At 64.1% G+C, this 24,952-nt stretch overlaps 1 protein-coding gene across 1 annotated transcript in view; it reads right to left on the bottom strand.

Moving 5' to 3' along the window:
* Positions 1–435: 435 nt before the first annotated feature.
* IQGAP3 (IQ motif containing GTPase activating protein 3) overlaps positions 436–24,952 on the bottom strand; it is a 34,007-nt gene continuing 9,490 nt past the window's right edge. Inside the window, exons 7-38 of the mRNA XM_059413656.1 lie at positions 24,764–24,877; positions 24,403–24,581; positions 23,939–24,017; positions 23,282–23,445; positions 22,787–22,874; positions 21,024–21,187; positions 19,594–19,751; positions 18,359–18,474; positions 18,094–18,257; positions 16,522–16,612; positions 15,562–15,729; positions 15,333–15,472; positions 15,079–15,249; positions 12,355–12,438; positions 12,117–12,188; positions 11,948–12,017; positions 10,498–10,706; positions 9,824–9,976; positions 9,455–9,618; positions 8,898–9,122; positions 7,972–8,112; positions 7,163–7,247; positions 6,561–6,793; positions 6,160–6,292; positions 5,963–6,065; positions 5,304–5,430; positions 4,392–4,479; positions 3,695–3,907; positions 3,108–3,274; positions 2,581–2,682; positions 2,153–2,261; positions 436–1,393 (exon numbers count right to left, since the gene is read on the bottom strand). Of these exons, the coding sequence (XP_059269639.1) occupies positions 1,280–1,393; positions 2,153–2,261; positions 2,581–2,682; positions 3,108–3,274; positions 3,695–3,907; positions 4,392–4,479; positions 5,304–5,430; positions 5,963–6,065; positions 6,160–6,292; positions 6,561–6,793; positions 7,163–7,247; positions 7,972–8,112; positions 8,898–9,122; positions 9,455–9,618; positions 9,824–9,976; positions 10,498–10,706; positions 11,948–12,017; positions 12,117–12,188; positions 12,355–12,438; positions 15,079–15,249; positions 15,333–15,472; positions 15,562–15,729; positions 16,522–16,612; positions 18,094–18,257; positions 18,359–18,474; positions 19,594–19,751; positions 21,024–21,187; positions 22,787–22,874; positions 23,282–23,445; positions 23,939–24,017; positions 24,403–24,581; positions 24,764–24,877 (4,388 nt within the window). The 3' untranslated portion in view covers positions 436–1,279. The remainder of the gene's footprint in view (positions 1,394–2,152; positions 2,262–2,580; positions 2,683–3,107; positions 3,275–3,694; positions 3,908–4,391; positions 4,480–5,303; positions 5,431–5,962; positions 6,066–6,159; positions 6,293–6,560; positions 6,794–7,162; positions 7,248–7,971; positions 8,113–8,897; positions 9,123–9,454; positions 9,619–9,823; positions 9,977–10,497; positions 10,707–11,947; positions 12,018–12,116; positions 12,189–12,354; positions 12,439–15,078; positions 15,250–15,332; positions 15,473–15,561; positions 15,730–16,521; positions 16,613–18,093; positions 18,258–18,358; positions 18,475–19,593; positions 19,752–21,023; positions 21,188–22,786; positions 22,875–23,281; positions 23,446–23,938; positions 24,018–24,402; positions 24,582–24,763; positions 24,878–24,952) is intronic.

Genomic DNA, 24,952 nt, shown 5'->3' with positions numbered 1-24,952 from the left:
TGGGGCAGGTGTCTCTGTACCTTCCCCTCCTCCCCAGACTCTGCCTGTCTCCTGAGAGCCGGGAGGCAGGGCCGGGGCTTTGGTCACGCAGAGGGGATTTGATCAGAGTGCAGAAGCCAGACACTAAGTTGCTGCGGCGAGACTGGGACAAGAACCTGGGGGACGTGTGTGCAGAGCGGGCGGGGTGGAACTGGGACCCGCTTCTCCTCCTCTCGGCTTTAGTCGCCCTCCGGAACCTGAGCCTTCCTTCCTTACTCCTCTCTGTCCCCCGGGGGAGCGGCGGGAGGCAGAAAGGCCACAGCTCGGGAAGCTTTTGGGAGCACAGGCTGGCGGAGCAGGCCCACGCAGGAGGGACCCCGCGTGCTCAGGGGAGAGGTGTCCCAGGGCTCGGGGGCCTACTCCCCATGAGATGAAGCCAAGCGCTAACAGCAGCGGTGGGATGATGGCTGCTTTTATTCAAGTGACGTCGGGAGCAGAGGGACAGGAAGTCGGCTGGGGGGGGCGGGCAAGAATGCAGGTGGACCGAAACTGCCCAGAAGAGTCAGCTCTCAGGGGCCGGAGCCCCGAGGGGGAGAGACGCCCCTTGTACCGTCGGAAGTGGATGGACAGAGTCTTCAACGTACCGGGGGCCCTTCCTGCCTCTGACCCAAGGCGCCCCAACCGACACGGCACGAGGCGCTGGTGGCACTGTTGGTGCAGATATGGGGAACAACTCTGAGCTCAGAAAAGTGCCAGAATTGAAACTATGATTAAAGCTGCATGAAATACTCGAGGGGCGCACAGAGAACAGACCATCCACAGAGGAATGGGAGCGGAGGTTGCCCGGGGCCATCAGGCATCCACGGGTGTCCTGGGAGCGAGGGACAGGGGCAGGAGGGAGCAGGTGCCTGGCGGGGCTGTGCAGGGAGAAGGGCGGAGGGAACGGGGCCCACAGCAGTGTCATACTGGGGTGACCACGGTGAGGCGGCAGCAGACGAGGGACCAGAGGCCAGCCCGAGCAAAGGGCTAGTCCCAACTTCATGCCCTCCTGCGGGGAGAGCAGGGGTCTGGGACTTAACAGCCACACAGCCAGACTCTGGGGCGAGGCTCCAGTTAGCTGTTAGCAGGAGACCCTAGCTGTGGCCAGGTAGGCAAGCTCCTCCCAGTGGGGGGCGGGGTGGGACCCTGGAGCTCAGCCCATCCTGAGCCCTGGGGGTCCATCCTGAGCCCTGGCATCTGTAGGGAAGTGTGCAGCGAGTTGAGTGTCAAGACAAGCACCGAGCAGGGGAAGAGGCCTTGGTCACTGCCGCAGGAGTTTCTTGTTGAGAAGGAAGATGAGGAGGTTGACATTGACCTTGGCCTTGTTGAAGAGTTTCATAACAGCTACACCTTCATACTGGAGCTGCAGGAGGTCCTGGGGAGAGGGCATTGGGGGGCAGGGGTGAGGGCTCCTGGCGGGGGCCCAGTCTCTGGAAAGCTCTCAGCCTGGAGCCTCCCGCGTCCACGCAGCGGCCCTGACCACCGAGACCCCACTTCACAGAGCAGGACACCAAGGGCAAGAGAGGACAGTGACTTAATCAAATGTGAACTCAAGCACAAAGGCTTGAAATCAATTTTCTTGTTTAAAAGGCCAAAGAGTGGGGCACCTGGGTGGTTCAGTCCTTAAGCATCTGCCTTTAGCTCAGGTCATGATCCCAGGGTCCTAGGATTGAGCCCCACATCGGGCTCCTTGCTCGGCAGGGAGTCTGCTTCTCCCTCGGCCTGCTGCTCCCCCTGCTTGTGCTCTCTCTCTCTCTCTGTCTCAAATAAATAAAATCTTAAAAAAAAAACACTGCTTCCCTGAGTGCTGGCCTGTGACAGCTTCTTCCACATCAGCCTCTAAGTCTATAGAATCGGGATAAGGCTCTGGGGCCGGGCACAGGGTGCAGGGGGCAGGGGCACGGGCTGGGGCTTTGGGTACCCGTCCGGCTCTGACCTCACCAGCCTGCGGTCGGTCTGCTGCTTGGCAGGGGCTCTGCGTCAGAGCCTGGGGGCAGAGGGGCTTGGGCTTCGAGCCCCTCAGCCTTCCGCTCAGGAACAGAGGGTACCGACTGGCTGCGGAGTGGAGCTGGTGTCCTCTGAGGCCTAGGGAAGGGCTGTGGGCCAACCCCCAAGCCCAGCAGGCGGCCCTCACCTGGTAGTGAAGCTGAAACCGCTCCATGTCCACGCCCAGGAACTTGGTGTTCACTTCGAACTTGCCTGCCTCGTCTCCAGGGGTGATGTCAAAGATCACGTTTCGGAAGCTGTCGGGGACAGGATTCGACATGGGGACTCGGTGCCTCTTTCCAGGACCCCAGCCCTGTTCTTCCTCCCACTGAGGCGCGGCCAGACAGCGCTGTGTGTCCCTGAGCCCAGACCTCCTGGCGGTGCTCCCGCTCTGTCTTCCCTGCTCGCCACGCCACCAACCTGCCATCGGCCTGGCCCGATCAGATGCCTGCTCCTCCGGGAAGCGCCCCCAGCATCCCGGGCCGTGGGCTGTCTCCGACTGTGCGGGTCACCCCACTGCCCCCAGAGCCCCTCCTCCCGCCCCGTGCTGGAGCACTGCTGGGGTCTGACACATACTGAGAGGCGGGAAGATCCTCGATTTCCACCAGGACACCCTTCTCCAGCAGCTGGGCAGCGGTGTAACGGAGGGCCGGCCGCTTCTTCCCTTTCCCAGAACTCCTGATTCGAAAAGGCCACAGAGAATTCATCTACGCACCCGAGACACTCGTCCTCTGGGTCTGCGGGAAGGACAGCAGAGCCCAAGGACCCTCCCTGGTGGAGGACAAGGGCCTGCACTTAAGCCCAAGCCCACACGAGACAGGGACCCTGCTGTCCTGGGATGGTGGTTCTTTCAAGGCTGGTGGAAGGGGCGCCTGGGGGCTCAGTCGGTGACGAGTCTGCCTTCGGCTCGAGTCACAATCCCAGGGTCCTGGGATCGAGTCCCACACTGGGCTCCCTCTCCCTCCCGCTAATGCTCGTTCTCTCTCAGATAAATAAGTAATTTAAAAAATCTTAAAGAAAAAAAGACTCAGAGCTGGTGGAATGGGGCAAAGGTCACATGAGGGTGAGAGGTCACAGGCAGCCTCGGCCCGGGTGGTGCCTACGTGCAGCGGGGGGCCAGCTGGTCCAGGCAGGCCCGGATGTACTGGCTGTAGTAGTCGCCTTGCTCTTCGTAGAAGGCGGTCTTGGCGTCCAGGCCCTGGAGTGTGGCCTGCAGCTTCCCCAGCTCTGCCTTCCGCCGCTGCCGGTGCCGGCGCTGGTTGCGGATGTCCTGGGGTTGGGGGACAGGAGAGCTCAGGCCCTGAGGGAGCCCAGGGCACTCCCGGGGAGCGTCTTCAGGAGAAGCAGGGAGAGGCCGATTTTACAGCTGCTTCTCCCAGGAGGAAGGCCGGCTCAAGGACTCCAGCCCAAACCCTCAAGGGACGCGCGCGGAGGAGTAACTGTTCAAGGCTCAAAACAGAGCTGCAGGAATGGTCCCCTCCCTGAGACCTTCCCGTTAGAAAGGGCCCTGCGGGGTGCGTCGGCCTCCCCTGGCTGGTGACAGTCTGGGCGGCGCTTGCCAGGGAGAGGCCGGCCTTCTGGGCACCTGCGCCCCCACCGGCCCTGCCCACTCCATGCCCCGCCCAGCGCCCCCAGCTCGCCTGCCCCTGCACCCACCCACCCCAGCCGGACCACAGTCCCGGGCCGCTACCTTGGCCAGTCCGTCCACCAGACCCTGGTAGCCGTCGCGGGCACTGACCAGCCCCAGGCTCTCCAGCCGGCGCAGGTTCCGCAGGACGCGCCGCCGCTTGTCGGCCAGGGGCAGGAGGGCGTGTGCGCTCAGTGAGCGGTGCCGGCGCAGGGGCTCCGGGGTCTGGCTCTCGCGCGCCTGCCGCTCGGCCGTCAGCTGCTTGTGGGCCGCTTCCTGGGAAGACAGAGGAGCTGGAGGGGCCTAGGAGGTTCCGCCATTCTGGCCCCCCGCCCAGCTTCGGGGAGTGGGGGTAGGCGGAGCGGGTGCCTGGGGACTGAACAGCCACGGCAGCGTCACAGACACAAACGGGCCTGTGGTCATTGCAGGGACCCTCATGGATGCCACAGCAGGAAGCGTGGATGCACGCTGGCGGCCGCCTCCCAATACTGCGCCGGCTCCCCGGTGTTCGCCCGTGTTCCTGTCCTCTGTCCCGTGTTTTGGGACAAGCGTCTACCTGCCGGCAAGCCTCACCTTTTCCCTGGGAAGCCCTGGCTTAGTCCTTCCTGCTGCTGGACCAACCCGACCTCCACATGCTCAGGAACCCCCTCCAGGCCGTCCCTGGTGTCTGCTTGGGGCCGGCTGGGGACGGGTCCTGGGGAGGAATGGGCGGGGCTGGAGGCCGGGCAACACCCATCACGTGAGCAGCAAGGCCACGCACCTGCTCTGCGGTCGCAGGGAGGGACAGCATCTCCTGGAGAGAGTCCCCAGGCTGGAACTGCATGATGTCCGCCAGCATCTGCTTGGTGCTGCAGGAGGGGAGGGGGAAGAGCGGAGGGACAGGGTCAGGCCCTGACGTGGGGCTGGCGGGGAGCTGAGAGGTAGGGGACCCTGCCCTGTGCTGTGGCTGCCAGGGACACTTGAGAGGTCCAGAGGGCGAGGGAGGAAGGAGATGTCTGAGCACACACGGAGCTGCCTCACCCCTGCGCCCGCCGGATGGGCCCCCACCCACCCACAGACGGTCTTCCTGAGTCTCCAGGCTGAAGGCCATGCTTTGTCCTCTGGGAGCCCCTCCCCAGCTGCGATGTCCCTCCTGCTGATGGCCGCCTCCCTCCTGGCGGCTCTGGCCCTGCTCTCGAGTGGCCCCACCCTGCTAGGCCTTCGCCCACGGCCCACCTCACTGGTTTACTGGGCAGTCCGGTGAGGGGAAGGGCCGCCCGCCTGGCACAGGACGCAGCTGGCACCTCAGCTCCTCTTCTGCCTAGCCGGCCAGCTAGCCCTACCGGGACCCCCCGCCCCACTCACAGAACCGGGGATAGGAAGCTCCAAGCCCCTCTCCTGACCCTCACTTCCGGCAGGCCACCCGTCCTGCGTGTAAAGATGGGAAACCATCCCCAACCTCACGGTTGCCCTCAGATCAGAAGCTCACACGTGAGGAGTGACAACACGCCAGTGTCACGTGCTACCCACACCCCACGTGTCCCCCGGCCTCCAGCCAAAGCCCAGAGCCAAGGCCAAGGGTGACACGGAGACCTGGGAAGGGCAGTGTCAGGCAGCCTCAGTGAGAGCCGCCCCCGGACAAGAGCCCAGGAAGACCGTGGAGGGCCCGTGCCAGCAGCCGGCGCGCACTTACCTCAGAAGCAGGCTCTGGGCACCAGTGTCGCCGGCGTCCGTCTCCACCCCTTCAAACTTGTTGGTAAGGGTCAGGGACACCTCCAGCTTGGCTGGGTCCTCGTTCCCAGCGGCGGCCACGCCCTCCCCTGTGGTGGGGGCAGGGATGAGACCCACAGCCAGGCCTGCCACCTTCCCCAGGCACCTCTGGACCAGGAGAGTCGTGTACACGCTGCCCGTAGCAGCACCCATGAGAGGGCTGCCACCCAGAGCTCAGCCTCTGACCATCACCTGAGCCTGGGGCCTTGAGCTCCCCACTCTCAATCTGTCACCACCCCAGCCCTGACCTGGAACTTCACTCTTGTTGCATATCTCCTGTAGGAGAAACCCTTAGAGACTCCAAACACACCCACAGCCATCCCCATCTGTCTTACGCAATTTAATAAGCCATTTACACGATGGCACTGGGTCCCCCACCATCTGTCCCCTTTCTTCCTATTATCCGGTGTCCCCATGTCCATCTAAAGAAAGGAGGGGGGCAGAGAGGGAGGGGCGTGTGCAGACTGGCTTCCCAGCACACGGCCCCAACGGAACCAGAACTCCAGAAGGCTGCTCACTGGCCTGTGTCCTCTCTGCGGCCCCCAGCCGGCACCCCGCTCCCTGGCCCAGCACGGCACGCACCGATGAGGTCGGAGACGGTGGGCAGCTCCCCGAGGTCCTCCAGGAGCTCATGCAAGGGGTCGCAGTGCTCGGGGGCGACCCAGTCCTGGTGCTCTAGCAGCAGCTGCAGGTCAGGGCACGCCGAAGATGGGGGCTGAGCCGGGCCTTCCTCCAAGGGCCAGCCCATCCTCCCAGCAACCCCCGGCCGCGGCCCTCACCCTGTGCGTGTTGAGCAGCTCCCCAACGGTGATGTACACCACGGGCTTGGCCACGGCCACCATGTCTGAGTACTCGTCCATCGCAAAGCGCTCCTCCGGCTCTGGGACCCGGCAGGCTCGGCACATGAACCTCCTGTCTCCAGAAGGGTGTGGGAGGGGTGAGGTGGGCGGGCAGCACCGCCTGGTGCTCTGTCCATTCCCCCTGCAGTGCCTGACAGTCCCTCTACCCTGTCCCTCCAGCCCCCCGGGGCAGACCCCCCAACAATCCTCGCTCTGGCTTGCTAACTGCACGCCACCCCTCCACACAGCGCTCCCCAAGGCCTCCAGAGGGGGAGGTGGGGCATGACAGAAGGCAAGAGGAGGACAAGGGGACAGGAGGGACGGGCTGTCAGGACCCAGACCTGAACTTGATGTGGGTGTCCTCTAGGTAGTCGTTCAAGGCCCGCAGATGGCGGCTCGGCCCGGAGAAGGCCTTGCCCGCAGCCGCGTGCTGTAGGACCTGAGCCACGGCCCCGAGCGTGTGGCGCTGGGAGGGGGCCAGGGCGCCGCCCGCTGCCACAGCCACGATGTCGAAGGCGTCAGGGGCCACGACAGCTGGGTTCAGGAAACGGTAGTATAGGAGGTTCCCGACCACCTGAGGGCAGAGGAAACCATCCCAGGGATGCCCCAGGGTCTGCCTTGGCGCCCCAGTCCTATTACCCAGCTCCTGTGGCTGGGGGGACCTCCCGGGCCAACCCCATCATGTTGCACAAAACACCCGGTCGAGGTGGAAACATGAGCAGGAGCCTGACCGGAACCAGCCCTCCAGCCCGCCCTGCTCGCTCACGACGAGGCTGCCCGCACACCAGCCAGCAGAAGGCCTGCGGGGGCGGGCGGGCAGGAGGTCGTCCCGCTGGCACGTTCAGAGCCCAGAGTTTTCTATTCTTTCATCTCTGTCTTGGGGCTCACAGGCCCCGGGAGGACAAAGGAGAGCGCTGGAGCCTGGGGGGCAGATGGTGCTTGCCTTGTAGACCTCGTCCTCCGAGGCGGCAGGAAACCTCTCTGCCAGGGTGGTCTTCAGGACCTTGGCCACATAGCGCATCCCATACCTGGGGACAAAGTGGGCATGCGCTGTGGTCCCACCATCCCTGCCAGAGCCCAACGCACAAGACTGCTGCCTCCTCACTTGCCCAGGCGTGGTGCACCGGCCCCTGCTCTCCACGGCCAGCTCCGTCACCCTTCAGCTCAGTACCCAGCACCCACTAAGCTGGTGTGCAGGCTTTGGGCCGGCCCGAGGGCCCTGGCTGTGCCTCTCTCCAGCGTCCCCTGGAAACACCACAGAGCCCGGAATTTGGCCTGCCATCCCCCACAGAGGCCCCTTCAGCATGTCCCCTGGGCACCCTGTCCCAGGACAGCCTGGGAGGCTTGGAGGAGGCAGAGCCCCTGGGAGGGGCCGAGCAGGGCCTGGAAGCAGGACCTGAGGGGAAGCAGGGACCAGAGGAGGGGCTCCGTCTGCCTCCGCCGGGAACCAGCAGCTCGTACAGCTCCGTTCCCTGCGGCTCTGCGCCCTCCCCGCCCCCCCCGCCCCCCGCTCTGGAAAACGGACGCGAGCATCCCTGCCCTCTCTGTAGCTCAGGGGTTTTGAGAGGCTCCAGTGCAATGACGTGTGTGGAAGGAGCGCGTGATGGGACGGCGACACCCAGACGTGCTAGACTTGGTTGTCACGATTCCTGTCACGGATGGGCCACCTACAGACGCAATCCCCTTCCTTCTCCCAGGGCTCAGGACACAGGCGTGGGGCTCCCGGGGGCCTGGCGGGGCTGAGGCACGTACGGAATGTGCTCCACAGAGGACATGATGGCTGCCAGGAACCTGTCGGTCAGGGCGAGGAGGCTGCGGAGGGAGATGTCCAGCCGCCGCTGGACCTCGGGGTGGCTCAAGGCCTGCTCTGGGGTGACATCGTAAGGGAGGTGGCTGTGGGCAGAGAGCCAAGGTGTCAGCCAGAGCCCCGCCCACCCCTCCTCCCGAAGCCCGCGCCCTCCAGCTCTTCACCCCCACATGCACACATGCAGATACGCAGAAACGTGCGCACACACACACACGTGCAGATGTACACACGCAGGAACATGCGCACGCGTGCGTACACACACACACACACACACACACACACACACACGGGCAGCCCAGGCCAGAACAAGAGAAAGGTCTTGGAGGGAACGGAGCAACCTGGGGGGAAGGGAAAGAAGGAAGAGAGGCTGGTGGGGGGTGGGCGAGCGCAGGACAGATGGACACGCCATGGGGTGTGGAGGCCCCCTCGGAGGAGGTGGAGGCCACGGCAGGCCTGCATCTTGTCTTCCGTGGCTGGGACGATCGGGAAGATGACCCATGAGCCCACGCACCACTGAAGAAGCCACCAGCATGGGCTGCTCCTGGGCGGCCCCATTTCTGGGGACCGGGCACCTGAGCACCGGCCTTGTGTCCAGGGCCAACCCAGCTCTCGCGGCCTTACGGGTCTATTCAGCGGGAACGTGACTATGCAGCCATCCCCCATCAATAAGGAGTCCAGACCCGACTCCTGGCCCGTCGGACGCATCATTTGTGAGCAGGACATGGCAGTGGCACACTCGCACACTATACTCTGTGTTCATCCTGCGTCCTGCGCGCCAGGTCCGCCCATGTTAATTCCCAGGGGTGGGGGGCTGCTTATCTCACCCGACGGGGCCACGGGCCCAGAGGGCTCCCCCTCGGCTGTGGCTCACCTGCACTGTCCGGTCTGGGCCTCGCTCTGGTTGACCCAGCTCTTGTAGAGGTGAACGGGGTCTGTGTGGACACTCAGCGTCTTGTCCCCCAGCACGTCCTGGATGACCCGGCCCAGGATCTCCCGCAGGGCACTCTGGCCGCGCCCGTTCCGGTAGAACCTCACCACCAGCCTCACCACCGTGGGGTCACCAGTCACCATGTCCTGGGGCCGCTCCACCTTTGACCTGAGGTCCGAGAGGTCACAGAAGCTGGACCCCTGCCTCCGCGTAGGACGAACAGCTGCGTTTCCTCTCTAGGAAGCCTACTGCGGGGTGTGTGCCCTGAAGGCAGGTCCCTGCAGCGGGGGCTCAGCCCGCAGGCTGACCCTCCGCCTGCGCTCCCTCCTCCACACCGTCCTGGGAGACGGCCTCCGGGCGCTCCTAGGAGGCTGAGAACAGAGGTCTCCCGATTCCGTTCCTGCCCCCCAGCCTCTGCGGGTCCTCACGGGGCGGAGGGCCGCAGTCCCGGGCGGGGTCTCAGCCCTCCCCCTCGTCGTCCTCTGCACGCGGGACCCTACCTGATCTCCTCCTGCAGCGCCGTCTTGAACAGCTGCAGTAGCAGGTAGGCCTCACGGCAGCTGGAGGCGTAGTTGTAGAGGCTGAAGACCACGGACTCCATGAACTTGGTGGTTTTGCTCTGTGGCATGTGGAAGATGAGCCTGGCCAGGTAGATGGGCTGAGTCTGCAAGCGAGAGGGCGGCGGGTGGCTGACGAGGCCCCCAGAGGACTAGCGAGCAAATCAGGCAAGGATCTCCTGCCAGGAGCTCCCTCGGAGGACGAACGGGAGGCGGCGGTCCCCGTCTCTGGGGCCACGGCACTAGGGCTGGGAAGAGGACTGCGCGCACAGGAAGGTCTCGAGGCCCCAGGCCCTCGGGGCTGCTGCGCACCTGGAGCAGGTACAGGAGGTGCTGGTACGCTTCCAGCTTCTGCCTCTTCTCTTTGCTCAGTGACTTCAGCCCCCTCTGCCTGTCCAGGACCATCAGGCCTGCCAGCTGCTCCTTGTTCTTCTTGGTCAGCTTCTTGCAGTGGGAGACCAGCTCCTGCAGGCGCGGGGCGGGCCCACACAGGGCAGAGCAACGGTCAGCAGTGGCCCCTCGAAGAGCCACTTGAGCCATTCATGGCAGGAGCGAGACAGAAATGGTGCTGGGGGGCAGAGGGACCCGGCCTCGGCCACCCCAACACCTCAGCTGGCTCCTCTGGCGTCACAGGGGGAGTCCCTGCAGAGATCGGGGCTGCCAGGCCCCGACATCACGTCTGTGGGTTTTTGCTGCTCTGCCGTCCGAGCTGGAGCACATGCTCCTCCACGTCGCCACGTGTCTGCAGGCTCACGTGCTGCTCCGCGCTGCCCGGGCAAAGTGCACAGACTCCCCCCCGCTCCCCAAGGAGGAGGCAGACTTGGAGAAGATGCAGGCAGCCCGCACCCATCACGAGGAAGCAGCAGGAAGAGCAGAAAGCGCTCTCCATTCACACCAGGGATGTGTCTGCCTGGTCTCCTGCTCTTACCCTCCCCAGACAGGCAGGGGACGCAGGACATGCCGGCGACAGTGGGCTGGCTCCTCACCTGCAGGGTGACCCGGTTCTTGACCAGCAGGCCGATCTTGATGTCCATGAGGTTGAGGTCCTGCTGGAGCTGCTGATTGGACCGGATCTTCCGAACCACTTCCTCCTGGAGCTTCAGCAGCTCGGCCTCCGCCAGGAAGTCCTCCTGGCTTTGATTCAGGAGGTGGGCAAATTTGCACACCAGGCGGAGAGGCGGATGGGCTGCGTGCACTGGCAGGAAGGAAAGAGGCATCAGGACCAGCCGCGCCTCCCAAAGAGGTCCTCGCCAGCCCCTGCCTATTACCAGCCCTTGGTCCCCATCCTGCTTGAGGCCAACAGGCCCCCAACGCCCAGTCCTTTTCTAACTGGTTCTGCTTGTGGCCGGGGGCAGCGGGCTGCCTCAAACCAGTCCTGTCCCCAAGCTCCCTGGGTGATAGCCAGGTACGATAGAACAGGAGTCCGGGGCCGACGCCAAGGACTGCCTGCCCCCAGGTCGGAGGCCTAGCGCCCTCAGATGAGCCCCTAGTCCCATTTGCTCCTCAGATTGGCCAAGCATCCGCAGCCAGGGAAGGGCCGGCGGCACCCCGCGGGCATGACAGGCTCGGGCAGCACAGGACATGTGGCCAGCGTCTTGTGTTCTACCTGAAGGCCAGAAGTGTCGCCTCAGGCCCAGAAGGGAAAGGGCCCACACCTCCCAGAACCCAAGGGCCAGAGGCTGAGTTAGAAGTGGACCCTGGGATCACCTCACAGAGGACCTCCATGGCTGGGCTTCTGTGCTTTAAGAACAGGAGCCAAGAGCGGCCCAGAATCATCTGCGAGAGGGTTTAGATGTGCACCCTTCTCAGGGGACCAAGGGGACAGGACAAAGTCCCAGCATGGCACAAGGCTGCGTGCATGCAGGGTCACAGAGGGCCAGGGCTGGGGGATCTCCGGGCCACACAAGAAGGCAAAGTGCACGGAGGCGGGAAGTCCTGCAGGAGAGCTGTCCCTTGTTTGCTTTGGTGGCAGCCACAGGAAATCTGAAGCCCGGGACAGCAAGCACCTGCCAAGGGGAGACCTCCCCATGACCGGGCCATCTCGGGGGCAGGCGGGGGCTTCGGCGACAGGCCCTGTTCGAGGATGTTCCTGCACAGACATCTCGTAACTTCTCTTTCCCTGCTATGTGACCCCAGGAGGGATATCTAGACCTGCCTGGCTCTGGGGGAATTCCTGTCTCTCCCTCTAAACTGGGGGATCCCCAAAGGCAGAGCACACATCCTCACTCCCCACGCACCCTGGATCCGGAGAAATGCTCAAGGTTGGGGCATCAGCGGTTGGCGAGGAGGGGGCTGAGGAAGGACAGACTTCTCCAAAGCCCAGCGTGTAAGCCGTGGGGAGGCGTGACCTCTGCCCTGCTGACTACCGGAAGCCAGGCGCTCGCAGACAGAGGGAGCATGGGCAGATCAGCGATCAGAGGGGACCAGGTCACGTACCTAACGTCCTGTAGTCATCGCGGGCCTTCCGCGCGCGGAAAAATGCCTGGATCTTCACGATGGACTCAACCTACCGTGAGCGCAGGTGGAGAAAGGCTTGCCGGATGCCCTCGCCCAGGTCCCCTGGCAGAAGGTCGGGCATGGGGACGGGGCAGCAGGGAACACTCACGTTCTTCTGGAAGAATCCCAGACGCCTCCGGTATCGCCTCCGAGCTGCCCATGCCCGGGCCCAGGCCTGGATCTGAGGACACATGCCACCTCAGAGCTGCAGGCTCAGGGCTGGCCCTCGGACCCAGACCAGGACCCGGGCAGGCCCCCACCATCTCAGAGGCCGCGAGGCGACCGCCCATCATCTCAGAGGGCCCTTCGGGACGTGGGAACCCCCTGCCTAGCCCCGCAGCAGCTACCTTGATGACAGCATCCGAGTGGGCTCTGAAATACTGCAGCCGCTCCAGGTACGCCTTCCGCTGCCTGTACCCCCGCCAGTGAGCCTGTGTCAGGGCAGGAGAGAGGGTGCCCCCGCTGGTCCCTGCGGCGCGACAGGCCGTCCCAGGGATCGGGGGCTGGGGGAGGCGGAGGGGAAACCAGCCCTGTTCTGTGAACGGCTACCCTCACGGGACGACCAGACATCTGCGCCAGCCCAGCTCAGGCTCTGCCACCCCCGTCCCTGCACACACGTGTACACGTGCAAACACACACACACACACACACACACGTGCACACACACACACAGGCACACACGAGCGACCCCACGCAGCGTCACGGAAACCCAACTGGAAGTCACAAGAGGTGAACAGTCTGACACCTTCACCAGAGCACGCACTGTGTCCCCCAGAGGCACTCACGTGCAGTCTGGGGGGACCCACAGAGCAGGGACAGAGACGTGCGCAGGTGCGAAGTGAGGCACCCCACTCCTGCCGATGCCATGTGGACCGCACGCGACCCTTGTTCACTCCGTGCACCACGCCAGCACCCCACTCCGCCTCCGCCAGCCTGCCTGCCACGGCGCCCGGTGACTCCCTGTCCCGCGGCGCCCCGGCCCTGCGGGTCTGCTGGGAGGGGCTGGGATGACCAGCTCCTCTGGGAACCACACGCTCTCCGGTCCCTAAAGCACAAACTGGCGGCTCCCTTCCCGTTTCGGGGCCGCTCCCCTTTCCCCGCAGCTTGCGTGAGGCCTGCCTGAGCCTCCTGAAGGCCTTGACCACCAGACCCACATGACTCTTGGCCCGGTCCTTCCTCAGTGACTCCAGCCACTTCAAACATCACACTTTCTTCTGGACGTGCAGGAGGCACCCCTGCGTCCTGACATCCTTCCTGTCTGTCCCACGGGAAAACTTCTCCAGGGCGCTCAGAACCCAGACCATCCTCCCGCACAGGCACGGCCGTGGGCTGGTTGTTTGAGTGGCCCCTTCCGTCCAGCTGTCCTCCGCTCCCTTCCTACACACAGCTCGGCTGGCCGCGGTCCACCCCCATGGCTGACCCCGTCGCTCTGCTGGGACAGGATGCAAAAGGGCCAGTGCGGCCTGGGAGGGCGGCTGTCTGGCCTGGAGCTTGGAGGCCAGGAAGCTCCCCCCACCCCTGCCCGAGCCTTTGCTCAGCACCGGTTCTTCTCCCGCTCCAGGTCCAGCTGCCCTCTAAGGGGACCCCTCTCAGCTCTTCCCCCTTAGACAAGAGCCTCCCAGTCTGGACTGGTCAGAAGTCAGGACCTGACCTGTGGGCTCGGTCAGGCTCGGAGCTTCCGGAGCCCCACTTCTGCCTCTTCCTTCCCTACGGCTGGAGCACAGGTGGCCTGAGGCTCTGGGCCACCGCTCCCTTTCCCCGTCTCCCAGGACCCAGGCCAGAGACCACACAGCCCCAATGCTGGTGGCACACATGCCCTCTGACCCCATCCCCTCTTCCGCTGTCACTGGCTTTTTGGCTCTGTAGTATGCGTGTGAAATTCCAGTCCAGGCTCAGGAGGGAGGAATCTCTGCGATCAGACCGCTAGATGCTAATTACTAAGGTTCTGTAGGGAGTCCTGGGACCGGTGCCCTGCAATTCAACACCTTCCGATGGCTGCTGCCCACAAGCGCTCCCTGAGCTCAGTGCCCCGGGGACTTTCCCGCTGAGCCCGCATAATCGACATACGAGGTGGGGCCCTCGCTGTGAATAAGGAATGGTGTGAGAGTGGCCTTAAGAGAGGTGCCCAAGGTCGTATGACCCACAAGCAGGAGGACCAGGAGGCCAAGTCCAGCCTCTGACTCTAAAGCCTGAGCCCCCAGTTGCTACCCCACACGTGCTGGTTCGCCTTCGAGGGCCCCCCACCCCCAGGCTCTCAGGGCTGCCCTCGTGTCCCTGCCGTCAAGGCACCTAATGTCAGCTGTGCTCCAGGTCCTGCCAGAGGAGCTGTGGTCACTCATCTGTCCCATCCGTCTCCTGCCTGGCCCGGCGCAGGGGGCACCCTTGCAGACCGGACGTGCAGACATTGTCAATAAAGGACCTTCGCACTGTGCACACCTTCACGCGACCTGCGGGTCCCCTCTACCTGGGGTCTCTGCTCGGCTCCATCTTTCCTGGCTTGTCAAGTGGGTGGGCCTGAGGCCCAACTTTCCCATTACGTGTAGGTCCTGCCCCGCGGCCGCACTGGACCAGCCACAGGGCTAGCTGGAGAGAAAAGACATGGCTCTTCCCCTCGGGGATGGCCTACCCGGTCCTGCTTACCCACCTCGGGGAGCCCTTGTGTCTTGGACCTCGACAGCTTGCTAAATCTCACTCCCACCACCCCACACAGAGGCGACAGAGCCGCTCTTGCCCTGGGGACAGCGATGTGACAACAGTAAGCGCCTGCCAGCCAGACGCCACTCGGATGCTTCGCGACAACCCTATAAGGAGGCGCTCCAGCGACCACGTGCCCATTCTGCAGCTGGGAAAACTGGGCGACAGCGGGCGCATGTGCAGGTCACCCAGCCACCCCTGGTGGGGCTGGGATTCAAACCCAGGCAGTCCAGGCTCCTGGCGGCAGCTCGTAGCCCTTCCTGCTCCAAGGCCAGAAGATCATCCCCCTCTGCTCAGCAGAAAGCAAGCAGGAGGAAACCCCTGTGGCTCAGAGAAGCCCACCACCCCCGACAATGTCCGAAGCCACAGCCGGCCACCTGGATCTTGACGACGGCCGGCAGCCAGGTCCTCAGAAAGTGGGCGCGCTCTGCAAACTCCTGCCGGACCAGGAAGCCCCGCAGGCGGGCCTGGAGCCGGATGACGAAGCCGATGTTGGCCTTCCAGAGCTGCTGGCGGTCATGCGCTGTGGTGACCTTGGTGACGGCCGACTGCAGGCGGGAGAGAGAGCCTGTGGCACCCGGCGGGGGGGAGCCCCCTCCCCAACCCCCTCCCCCACGGGGCCTCTGCCAACCTGGATCTCCTCCCGAGTCAGGTGGGACGTGTTCAGGCGGCAGCCGGAGGGCGGCTCCCAGGTCCCCTGCAAGGTCTGCAGGTGGAAGTAGTAGGCGGAGCCGTCCTTCATGCCGTGTCGGACCCAGAGTGCCGGGGCTCCTGAGCGGAAGCCAAGTGAGGAAGGAGAGGGGGCTCGGAGGGGGTGGTGGGGCAGGCGGAGACATGGAGGCTGAGGCTGCGGCCGTTACCTGGGTGCCTCTTCTTTGCCATGGCGGCTTCCAAGACCCGCTGGTAGCTGTCAGCACAGTTGGGAACCACCCCTCGGAGGGCCACGGCAGGGTTCCTTAACACCCGCTCCGTCTGGCCTGCTTTGCCTTCCCTGATGGCCTGATTGATGGCGGCCACACCAAGAGCCACTGACAGGGATATCGGGAGTGAGCGGTTCGTCCTTACCCCTTCCCCAAGTCCCTCCCATGGGGCCCTTGTCCTGTCCATTCAGAAACGGGGGACACAAGCCCCATGTGATGAAAGGAACAGGGAACACCCAAGCACGGGGGCAGACACAGATGACCCCAGCAGCACGCAGCTGTGCTGAAGGAAAAGGGAGCAATCAAGGAAAGCTTCCCGGAGAAGGCGGCACGGGGCCGGCTGGGCGGGAGGATAGCTCCAAGTCCCTCGTACAGAAGCTCAAAGGCAGAATACAGGCAGAGAACCTCAAGATAGTTTCTTCAGAAGAGAACAAAATCCAAGAAGTGCAATACCTGCCTTTGTGTCATTCAAACAGACAGATGGACAGAGGGACACCAGATACTACCAGCTCCTACAGCAGAATGCCAGTGTCTTCCCGATCCTGCCTACTTATTCTCGAAGCCAGTTCTTCCTTCCCCCCACAACCAGAGCCGACGGTGAGACCCCAAACTCCAGTTACCAGCACCTCTGGCCACCACCCGACTTCCCGTGCTCACGCTTCGGGGGCGAGGACCCCTGGAAGGCGTCGACGGAGGCACGTGCGGACTGAGGGTTCTCAGCCCCCAAGAATTTCCTGCCCAGCTGTGGGTAGGAGACCGATCATCCAGGCCAAGTACCGAGGCCCTGCTCTAGTTCTGGCCGCATCCCCAAGAGGTTGAAAGCAAGAGGGGGTGAGTGGGGAGCCCACATCCCACCCCCAGCCCTCCCCTGGGCTCTTGCAGGGCGCGCGGCCCACATACTTCTTTGTGCGGCGTCTGTGTCCTGGTTGGCTCTCACCACCTCCTGGCGGATCTCTTCTAGCCACAGCAGTGCTCCAGGGTCCCCAGTCGCCTAGGAAGTTGACATGGGGAAGATGAGAGCCCGGGCCAGCCACCCCAGGGCCCAGGCTTAGCTGCATGAGGACCAAAATCCAGGCAAGGCGGCAGGAGCCCCAGGAACAGAGGTGCCCACCTCTTCCACCCACTCCGAGCCGGTGCACCCCTGGGGCTTCCTGGGGCAGCTGCGAGGCTCAGAAGGCTCTTTCCCGGCCTGCGTTCAGGCTGGCCAAGCTTCAGCCAGGCCGCAGCACTCCCAGAACCCTTGGAAGCCCTCAATGTCCTCCGCCTCTGAGCAGCACACTTACCTGCCCTGCGCGGCCAAGGAAAGCCCACACCGGAGGCGCCCCCTTCCGGTCCCAGCTCCCCATTCACCTATGCCCCATGTGTACCTTCTCAGGCCAACCCTGACCCTGACCACCAGCCCATCCTGTCCATTCCGGCTCTGAACCCGGCCACTGCACCAGGCAGTGGCCGGGTTCATGTGACCACAGGCTCACTCAGCCACGTGGTCAGGCTGGAACCCCCCCCAACCCCCGTGCCTCACCCAATCCCAATCCCAGACTCTGCTCCCTCCCAATTAGCAGAGAGAACTTTCTAAACAGACATGTGCTCGAGCACTCTGTTCCAGGCAGCATTCTAAACCACTTTCTTGGGGCGCCTGGGGGGCTCAGTCAGCTAAGCATCTGCCTTTGGCTCAAGTCATGATCCTGAGGTCCTGGGATCGAGCCACAGGTCAGACTCCTTGCTCAGCGGGGAGCCCGCTTCCCCCTGCCCTGCTCATGTGCTCACTCTCTCTCTCTCTCTCAAATAAATAAATAAAATCATGAAAAAAAAAAGTAAAGGACTTTTTTCGGAACCTGTATTTGTCAGGCACAAACAACGCTCAGCAGAGAAGACCCCGACCCGTCCTTAGCCAGCGTTGGCGTTCACCAGCACCCATCTTGCTGCTCACCGAAAGCCCTAACCCGGCCAGAAGCTTCTTATCACCAAACGCTCACAGGGCCCTGAGTGGTGTGAGAGGGACTCACAGGGCCAGCCGCCTGGAAGCAGACCCAGGCGGTCCAGCGGGCAGGCCCAGCCCTCAATGGCTCCGGATGGCCATGGCTCAGGGTGCCACGCGCTCAAACCCTGCCCCACTCTCCGACCGAGTGCTTCCCCCATTCCAGAAGGTACAGACAGAGCACCAGGGCGCGTGGTATTTTACGGACCAACGAGCAGAGCTTAGGGCAGTGAGTGCAGCCTGGCTGTCCGGCCCCCAGGCCTGTGCCCTTGCCACTCAGAAAGCCCCTCCACTCTCTGCGCACTGCCAGCTGGCGCTCGAGCCAGGGCCCAGCCCGACGGGCACCTTCCCGCAGGGTCCCTCCTGGTGGCCTCCCCCTCAGAAGGGACTGTCTCATCACACGGGGCTCTCCCAAGGCGCAGCCCAGGCACAGCTCTACCCACAGGGGAGGCCCTTCCTGCTCTGGGGACGGACTCAGCCCACTCAGACCTCACCTGGGCCTTCTGCCTCTTGGCTGCCACGAGAAGGAGATGGTACCGAGGGGCGACAGGAAGGCTGATGTCCTCCAGGCCAGCCGAGGGAAGCAGGAGGGCAGACAGGGTCTTCTCGGGGCTGCCCTGGTCCAGAGCCTCGTTGATGAGGCTGACGGCAAGGACCTCTAGGAAGGAGAGATCTGGGTGGGCCGAGGACCAGGCTCACAGGAAGGGATGGTAAGCTGCCCGCGCCGAGCTGCTTCCACCGGCCCGGGATTCCACTCACGGTCAGTCTCTTCCTGGACCTGGGCGTTGACCCGGTGCACAGTGGCCTGCAGGTTGTTCCAGCTCAGGATGGCCCCGGCCAGCGCCCGGCGCAGCTCCGCCAGACCATCAAAGTAACTGGCAGCAGGGGCGGGAGAGGAGAGCCGCAGGGGCGGTGTCAGCCAGGGGTGAGGGCACTTCCGGACACCGCTCGGCCTCCCTCACAGGCTCCGGCCTCTCTTTCCACCTTGGAGGTCGTGCTTTCAAAGCCCCTGTGCTGCCTCCTCCCGGACGCCCACACGCCTGAGCCTCCCACTGCTGGGGCTCCACACCCCTATCCTGAGCTCTTGGCTTGAGACACCAGAGCCTAAGTGATTCCCCGGAGTCCACCTGCAGCCCGGGAACTCCTGGGGAGCTCCCGAAACCCAGCCCGAGCCCATTCAGCCTGTGCAGCGCAGTCCTGCCCACTTCGGCCGACATGCGCTCCAGCCTCTGAGGACAGAGATCGTGCGTCACATGCGACCACACTCTGTCTCACAGCCCACACGCACACACGACCCGACCCCGTCACATCCCCTTCAGGAACAGATTCCCAACCAGTCTCCCCTCGCCACCTCCACGGCCACCACCCTCCAACAGGTGTCCCCACACCCACGCTGGAGGCTGTCCGCTTGTCACGTCCAACCCGGGAGCCCGTCCTCAGCCCAGCAGCCACAGTGAGCCTGGCAAACGTAGCTCAGACCACCCCCTCCAGGCCACCCCCAGCCCCGGCCATGGCTTCCTTCTCGCTGAGAGGGAAAGTCAAGGCCACAGTGCGGCCTCGACATCCGGCCCCGGCTGCCGCTGTCCCCGCGCTACCCTGCCGCGCCAAGCACACGACCAGCCCTGGGTCTGTGCAATGACAAACACAGAGGCCCTGAGAGCTCTCCCAACGTCCCCTTGCCAACAGGGCCTCCCGTACCCCCACACGTCCCCACCAGTCACCCCCTCGGCCAGTCTGGGTCTGGCCACGGCTCCTCCTCCCTTTCGTCCCGCCATGTTGGGTGGACGAGAGAAGGAATTTGGTTCTGTTCTTTGCTCTTCTAGCACCTCGGCTTGGAAGCACAGAACATGCTGGAAGCGGGAGGCCTGAGCCCCATTCCCAGGACAGCAGGGGCTGAGGAGCCCGTACAGACCCGGGGTGGGGGGCGGGAGCAGGGCAGCGCCCAAGGCAGATCTCCACCCCTGCCCCTGGCCACAGGGTTCAACCTCCCTCACCGCTGAGCATTCTCTCTTTCCACCTCGGCAAGGCCGCTGGCGGGGTTCACCAGACTGCTCCAGAAGCCACCGACGTCCCCGGCCTCCAGGGCCTGGTTGATCAGGACCACAGCTGACAGCATCTCCACCGCCACGAAGAGCTCCTCGTGGCCGAGCTCCTGTAACGGGAGCGCCGGGTCCCTTGGGGCTGGTGAAGGCTTGGGGCCACGGCCAGCCCGCCCTCGAGGTATCCCCGCACCCCAGTCTCTGACCCAAGCCCCAGCGGCCTCTTTCATTCGCCGACTAACTGAACGTGACGGCAGAGCGTGCTCTCTGCAGGCTCAGTGGGTAAGCGCCTTCCTAACAGGCCGGGGAGGGAGGTGCCCTTAACATCCCCCTTTCGCAGAAGAGCCCATAGTCACGGAAGTTAAACCCAGCCCCCGGGTTCCAGGGCCCACACTCACCCATGAGCCCACGGGCTTCCGGGTGGTTCCCAGCACACACCAGGAAGCTCGCAAGGCTCCAGGGGACAGAGGGGGACAAAGAGGCCCCAGCCCCACTCAGTGGCCCCGGCTTCTCCTCCTTTCCAAACCCTGGTGTGTGCTGATCCCCGTGTCTGGGGCATCATGCGCGCCCCCGCAGGGCAGACTCCCGCCAAGGAAAATCCCGGCCACAGAGGTCAGGGGCCAGGCTCACGGCTGACGTGTGCCTCATGACAATCCCACGCACACACACACCACTGCTTCCGCGTCCTTATATGAACTCAGGAGTAGACAAGGAGCTCACTTGCCCGAGGGCCCACGGCACGGAGGCAGAGTTGGAAGGTACCTCCCACGCTGGTGGCCATGACCCGGGGCCCAGTGCTTTCTTTACCTCCCGCACACCTCCTACGCAGCCGCCAGAGTGGCCACGACCAGGGTCATGCTCTGAATTTCGTGTCACAGGTCTGACTGCACTGGGCTCTTCTCTTCCAGGAAGCCTTCCCAGACTCACTCCCAGCGCGGCTCCCTCGGTCTCCTAGTCTGAAGTCCTCCACCCCGACATCATCCCCTTCTCTCTGCCTGGGACTGTCTGGACCTCAGGTGCATTCCAGCTCCCCCTGGGACTGGGGATTCCCTGCAGGAGACCACCCTGCTGTGGGAGAAGCTGTCTGCGCAGGGGCGGGGGCTGCCAGACAGAGGGGTGAGCCATGGGGACTTGCACGCATTTGCACTCAGCGCTGCACGGCCGGCTGCAGCTGTGGTGGGAGCCGTGTCGGCCTCTGCGTCTTACTGTCCTCGTCTCTAAAATGGAAACCTTACCTTGTGGGGTTCTCGTATTATGTGTGTGTAGAGCAGGGTCTGCTCAGGGGTCCTAGCGCCTAGGATCAGCTCAACACGCAGGGACAGCGGCCCACCTCCCTCCCCGAGCCCACTGAGGGTGCTCCGCTGGGGGTGTGGTCTGGGGCTCACCCCGCCCCGCTGCTGCTGGAGCGCCCTTAGCTCCTGCTGGTACACGGCTGGGGCGCTGGGGTACACGGGAGGCAGCTGGGCTTCTGGGCACATCAGCTCCTCCACGGTGGCAGCTGCCACTCCCCGCTGGATGGCTCTGTTGATCCTGCACACGGCCTGGAGCACTGCAGGGGAGGAGGGGGAGGGCTGCACAGTCTGGGCACCCAGGGCCCGGCCCCCTCTCCCATCTAACTGGCTCCTGTTGGGGTCTCAGAGGCAGAACGGCTTGGCAACTACTCTTTAGAGTTCTGCCTCAGGGTGCCTGGATGCTGCGGCCACCGGAGCATCTGACTCTGGGGTTTGGCTCAGGTCACAATCTCAGGGTCCTGAGATGGAGCCCCGGGTCGGCGCTCAGTGGGGCGGCTGCTTGGGATTCTCTCCCACTGCCCCTCCCCCACCACGCACAAAGGCCCACACACGCTCTCTCAAAACAAACAAACCTTTAAAAAAAAAAAAAGCACAATTGTTCTGCCCTCTGCTCTGTTCAAAATAAGCATCTAAGCGTTCTGGAGGAAGAAGTGCGAGGAGTCAGAGGAAGCCACTTGTCCGGCCCAGAGATGAGCACGGTGGCAGGTAAGGGAGGGGCCGCCTCCGTGAGGGCGGCGGGGGCGGCGGGGACAGGACTGGCGGGAGACCGTGGAGCGGAGTAAGAGGAGGCCAGACAAGGGGCTCTGGCGGCCAAATCAAGCCGACAGCACAGAAGGACAGGCAACCAGCCCCAACGTGGACCCGTTTGGGCCGCAAAGGGCAGCAGTAAGCTCGAAGGGGTCGGGGGGCATCAGTGGGGTCTCGAACAGCAGGCTTTGGAAAATGCCAGGCAGATCTAGCCCTGGCATCAAGGAGGCGGGTCTGTGGGGAGAAATGAGGATACGAAGACCGGCCGCCCCGTGTCAGCACCGCCTTACGACCCCCAGGGCCCCGGCCGCCAGGGAGCACGAAGCAGCGGAGGCCGCGCTGGACGCTGCCGCCCGCCCTCCGTGGGTGAGTGTGCAGAAACGAAACCCGGACAACCAGAGGCCCGGCGGTGGGGCAGGCTGGACTGCCCCGGAAGAGCAGCCCATCTGGCTGGCTGGACTGGGCGGATGAGAAGGGAGGGAGAAACGCAGGTCTCAGGCCCCGGCCGAGCGTGTGGGACCGAGCGCGTGGGACTGAGGGCTACGTGCATGCGGCGGAGCCCAGGAAGGCCTGCGGCGTCCAGCAGAGACGCGAGCAGCCGGCCCGTGCGTCGGCAGCGGACGAGCGAGCGACTGTGAGCGGCCAGGCCAGCAGGTGGTGCCCGCAGCTGTGACAGGACTGGTGGCCTCGGGTTGCAGCTCAGGCCCGTGCCCTGCCTCCTCTCGCTCCTGCGGTGGGCGGGCTGACCCCCGGGAGAGATATGGTCACCAACACACTCCTCTAATAAAGAATTATATTTGTACGCAGGGTTTTCAAAGGGAACTGAGTGTGATCATGAGTTTCTCTCTAACCTGGGAAATCACTGCACAGAAGCCAAAGGCCTCAAGCAGGTTGAAAGTGGCCCCACGCAGGGGACGTGCCCTGCAGAGGGCTGCCCGGCCCAGCCCCAGCCCCACAGCATGGCCATCAGGACCCCAAGGCCTTCAGGAGCCTAGCTGTCGTATGCTTCCAGGCAGCCCTGACGGGTGGGGAGGGGGAGAGGCCCCACCAGTACCAGTCTGCGTGACCCTACACAGAAGCCAGGAAGGCCCTGGCCGGAGGCAACTTACTGGCTTGTTCCTGATCACCCTTCATGTTGGCTGCAGCCACACCAGCCTGGACCTCCTCCTTTTCCAAAAGCTCCAGTAGGCCCAGCTCCTGGGGAGGGGAAGGGGTGAAGCAGAGGGGAACCCAGGGCCGTGCACACCTGCAGATGCTGCCAGCCCCGGCTCCCAGCAGCGCCCGACTACCCTGCCTCGAGCCTCTGCCTCCCCGTACCCACCAGGCACTGACAGACCCGCCCAGACGCTGGGGAGAGCGCCAGCAGCCGTGGAGACGACATCGCCAAGCTGAGGTCCCCCTAGGCAACAGGGGAGCCTATCACTGCCCGTGCTGCGTCTGGGTCCCCCCAGTCAGTTTAGGCCCTTAGGCTTTGGGGTGATGTAATCCTTTGCACACATAGTTGGCCCTGCCTGAACACCAGCAGGTGACAGAGGCAGGGCTTAAGGAAGAGACCTGCCCCCATACCCCGCAGCCAACAGCGGGGAGCAGGCTGTGGGCCTGACCTGTGCTTTCTGTTCTCTGTCTGAGCTCAGCTGTTCCAAGTACCAGCCAGCAAAGTTTCTCCTGAGCCCTTGCAGGGCCAGCGCTGGGTCCAGAAGGGCCTCCAGCAAGGCCTCGGGGCTCTGTCTCTCTAGGGCATCATCAACAGCTTCTAGAGCCCCATGGACTGCAAAAGACCAAGACGACACAGCAGACAACATGTGAAAGCCCAGCCCTATTCTTCCCACCGCCCCAGAGCCCCCGCCCCTGCCCCAAACCCTCAGCGGGATCTTCGCAGCCTTCGTCCCGCACCGCCCCAGACACTGAGGACACCCTGCCCCAAACAGGCGGAGGCCCCCTCTGTCCCCAGACTTCCAGTAGCCCCTCCTGCCCCCCCCAATCCATTCCTCACACCTCCTTCTCGGGAGGGAGCCTGACCCAGAGCCGGAAGGCCTGCCCTCGCCTCCGCCCTACCCATGGATCTCCATCCAAACACAAGCACCCCCGATGGGGCGCGTCTCTGGGCACGGAGGCCTCAGAACAGGACACATGCTGCTTCTTGACATGGATCTTTCTCTCTTTCCCTGAGACATGAGGGCCGCTGGCCCAAGCAAAAGCCACCCCCAAACCGCCCAATACAAGGGCTCAGCCCGAGAGCATCCCAAGGCCTCTTCTCTCACCATTGACGTGGTTGATGTTGCCTTGGATCTCAGCCTGAGTCAGGAAGCGGTCATACACGTCCCAGCTCTCTCTGCCCCCCTGCGCCGAGAGTGAGGCCTGGGACGCCGGCCTCGTCTCCTCCTCCTCCTCCCCCGTCTGTACCTCTTTCCTCCCACAGGGGCCTTCCCAAAGGGCAGTCTGGTCAGAAGTCTGGGGAACCCAGGGCTCCAGGCCCACCTTTGGCACCTCCTGTCGGTCTCATGCAGTTCCATGTCCCCATCTCAGCCCACCCCAAACTCAGAACCCCTCCTGCCTCCTCTCAGTCCTCAACATTCTCCCCGGTGCCTCTCCTGCTTCGCGACAATAACCCACAAGCAACACTTTCCCACAGCTTTTCTGGGGCGTGGAACAGGACCCCCAGGAGTCCTGTCCACTGCGGGGCTCCTGGGCCGCCCGGCTTTCGGCACCCGAGGCGGCTCCTTACGCGGGTCTGGGCACTGGCGGCCTTCTCCGCCTTGGCCTGGGCCAGCAGCTCCTGGTAGATGGCCGCCAGAGGCTCTCGGAGATTCCCCAGCAGCGCGTTGGGATTCTGCAAGGCCGCCAGGGTGTCCTCGACCACCCCCCGCTCCACTGCCTCGTTGATGGCGAGCACGGCGGCGTGGACTGGGAAGGGTGAGGGACCAGGGTCAGGAGGCCAGCCACCGCCGCTCTAATATCATCCCCTTCCCCACCCAGCAGGCCTGGCAGCCTCCCTACCGATGAGTGGCACCCAGAATCTATCTGAGGCCCAGAGGCTCCCCGTTCCCATGAAGCCCGCCCCTCGCAGGCCAGAGCCCGGGCCCTACCCGCAGCCTGGTCCACCGACAGTTCACTGGCCAGGATGCCCCCGATCTTGCTGAAGGCAGGCAGCTGGAGGCCGTACTTGGCCAGCTCGGCGGCCATGTTGCTGAGCTCCTCGGCTGCAAAGACACCACAGACGCCTTTCCTCAGGGCCAGAGCCTCCCCCCGAGACCCTCCCACGCAGGCGGCTGGGG

The sequence above is a fragment of the Mustela nigripes genome, chromosome 10 (genome assembly GCF_022355385.1).
Source record: "Mustela nigripes isolate SB6536 chromosome 10, MUSNIG.SB6536, whole genome shotgun sequence".
Lineage (NCBI taxonomy): Eukaryota > Metazoa > Chordata > Mammalia > Carnivora > Mustelidae > Mustela > Mustela nigripes.
This window is presented reverse-complemented; position numbering and strand designations above follow the sequence as displayed.